The 3,032-nt window shown below is 49.5% G+C and overlaps 1 protein-coding gene across 1 annotated transcript in view; it reads left to right on the top strand.

The window, feature by feature from the left end:
* Positions 1-3,032, top strand: part of zranb3 (zinc finger, RAN-binding domain containing 3) — a 68,337-nt gene that overhangs the window by 59,179 nt on the left and 6,126 nt on the right. Inside the window, exon 17 of the mRNA XM_062527573.1 lies at positions 2,067-2,421. Coding sequence (XP_062383557.1) covers positions 2,067-2,421 — 355 coding nt within the window. The remainder of the gene's footprint in view (positions 1-2,066; positions 2,422-3,032) is intronic.

Raw genomic sequence — 3,032 nt, 5'->3', positions numbered from 1 at the left:
AGCACTCTGAGCCGCACGAGTGGGGGAATGGAAGCGGAGGATACATATTTATGAGTCTCCACGGTCGCCCCGCAAAATTGCATTGCAGTCACAATTTATTTTTGAAATTTGGTCCCCTCGTCATCTCTTGGCCCCCTTCTCTCCCCACACACCGCACACACACGCACACACACTCACACACACACATGCACACACACTCCGCCAGGTGTAATTATGTGTGTTTTGCCAGTCAGCTCTGCGCTCCAAAACAGCGACTTTTTCGCCCGGTGAGTGTCTGGAAGGGCCCCTGGACCTGTGAATATTTAGTGCCTGGATAAAGACATAATCCACTGTCTGAGAGGCTGCCGCACTCCCATTGGCTCGCACGCCGTGTTGCTATGGAAACCGGCATAGAATTTTTTTCAGCCATGGAAAGTTGAGGACCATTGGTGATTTTTTTTTTTTTTTTTTTAAGTATCACAATTTTTTATATATTTTATATATATATATATATATATATATATATAATGAAGAGACGGATCCATCTGTTCAGAAGCGTGCCATCAGCACTTTGTTGATAAAGCAGAGAGTGTTCTCTTAATCAACCTGCCAAGCCATCGAGAAGGAAAGAAAAGGAGAAAAAAAGAAATACAGTGTGTGTGTGTGTGCGTGTGTGTGCGTGTGTGTGCGTGTGTGTGCGTGTGTGTGTGTGCGTGTGTGTGTGTGTGTGCGCGCACACAGTGTTTAGTTAGGGCGATGAGTGTGCTGAGAGGCTGGCGTGTGTCCAGGAGGAGAAAGCGAGAGGTCTGTGCCCTGCTGGCCTCTCTGCACACTCGTTGCAAGAGCTGGAGGAGCAGCAACAAAGACGCAGCTGAGAATTAAACAGAAATAAACACGAGAGTGTGAGGAACACAGTTAAGCACAAGCTGGAAAACAAAAGGCACAAAAGCAGGATCCACATTTACTGTACTTTGGCAAGTGTTACATGTCACGTTGTCTCATGCTTTTATTCTTACAGACTATTAAAGTCATGTCTCCCGAAGTTTCAGGCAGCTGTTCTATGGCGCATTGCCTGCTGATTTACAGTAGCATGACTGATGTGTATTGCTGTAGAGTGTGTGTGTGTGTGTGTGTGTGTGTGTGTGTGTTTATGTCCTGTAATCAAAGACACCTGTCCTCTGTCTGTATGGAATGTGATGCTGTATGTCCTGTAATCAGAGACACCTGTACTCTGTCTACATGTATATGAAGGATGATGTATGTTCTATGATGAAAGCATATGTGCTATAATCAAAGACACCTGTGCTGGCTAATTCAGCCTGCCTGGCCCCGTAATCATGCCCCAGTGTAATTGGCTCATTCATTCTCCACCTCAAGCTGGTGTGTGATGAGTGTTGTGGCGCATAATGGCTGTGGTGCATCACCCAGGTGGGCACTACACATTGGAGGTGGTTTGTGAGGTTCCCCAGGTGGGCGCTACACGTTGGTGGTGGTTAGTGAGGTTCCCCTGGTCGGTGCTTTACATTGATGGTGGTTCGTGAGGTTCCCCAGGTGGGTGCTGCACATTGGTGGTGGTTTGTGAGGTTCCCCCTAACATGTCTAACATGTCTAACATGTCTAACATGTCTAATCTTTCCTCACGGTCCGCTAGCTACCCGTCCTCATAAGCAGGTCCTCAAAAAAAAAAAAAAAACGTGTCTCTGTAGGCAGCCGAGATCTGTACACAAAAACAATTGGTGCTACCAACCACTCAAACCCAAAATAAACAGTGTTCCAACCAATCACGACAGGGTGTTTTGTGGGTTTTGTGCTCGCACGTGGCTGTACGTCGTTTTTCCTCATGATGCCTGAAACACGGAAGGGAGGGGCGAGCTAGCTCGGGTTCGTTTGGGATCTCGTTTCAAATACTCAACGGAAGTGAGGTCACTCGCAATGACATCACCCGCAACCTTTAACTCATTTGGTTTTGCTCTGCTTTAAATTTATTGTGTGAAATTTGCTTTAAAAGCGCTATATAAATGCAATCTGGTGTTGTTGTTGTTGTTATTATGTTGATGTAAACAAAGACCCATGTCCTGTGTCCACAGGGAGGCTGATGCCACTGCTGATGCCAGCGTCAGCCCTGGCATAGGCACGGCTGGCGAGGCCGGGTACGTGCAGGCGGTGGACAGCTCGGGCACCCCGCTGTGCCTGTCGTGCCAGCAGCCGTGTGGCGGCGGCGAAGGTGCCGGGCGGTTCTGCGGCCGGGCGTGCGAGGAGGATTTCCGCGTGCGCTCCAGTCAGGCGTACATGCGGGCGCGCGTCCTGGAGACGGAACAGGGCGTGTGCCAGATGTGCGGCCTGGACGGGCACCAGCTGTTCCAGAGGGTGCGGGACGCACCCGCGCCACAGAGGAAGCAGATGCTGGAGAACACCTGGCTGGCACAGCTGTCGCTGAAAGAGGTGAGGTTCTAGATTAGAATACTTGGATCAGCTGCTGCGGAAAGAGGCGGGGTTCTAAATTAGAACACTTGGATCAGATGCCGCTTAAATAGGTGCGGTTCTCGATTAGAACACTCGGATCAACTGCTGCTGAAATGGCTGAGGTTTTGAAGAACAGCTACACCAGCTGCCACTTAAAGAGATAAGGTTCTAGAGAACACCAGACTAACCCAGCTCACACTCAAAATGGACCCCACTTTTATGAGAACAAGTGGCTGGTTCAAGTTCCACTTAAAGAGGCAATGTTGTACAGAACACCTAGTCCATCTCCCACTTCAAGAACTTGGAAAGAGCACTTGGCACACACTCGGCCGGCTTTCACCTGAGATTCCGGAGAGCACCTTCTGGTCCAGCTGGTTCACGGTTCTAGAGATGTGAAGTTCTCGAGATGTGTCCTCCTGACAGAGACGGCTCTCTCAGAACCATAAGCTCTTTATCTCTCTCTCTCTCGCGCTCTAAACACGACGGAGGGAATTCAGAGGCTGTTCCAGGCTTGGAGGCTCTGAGTCTGTATACTGTACATCAGTAGCTGAGACCGGCCTTAGATGGAGCTTCTGGCGAGAGGTGTGTGT

Source organism: Sardina pilchardus, chromosome 23, assembly GCF_963854185.1.
Source record: "Sardina pilchardus chromosome 23, fSarPil1.1, whole genome shotgun sequence".
In the NCBI taxonomy this organism is placed as follows: domain Eukaryota; kingdom Metazoa; phylum Chordata; class Actinopteri; order Clupeiformes; family Clupeidae; genus Sardina; species Sardina pilchardus.
The sequence above is the reverse complement of the archived record's forward strand: the minus strand, read 5'-3'. Positions and strand labels throughout refer to the sequence as shown.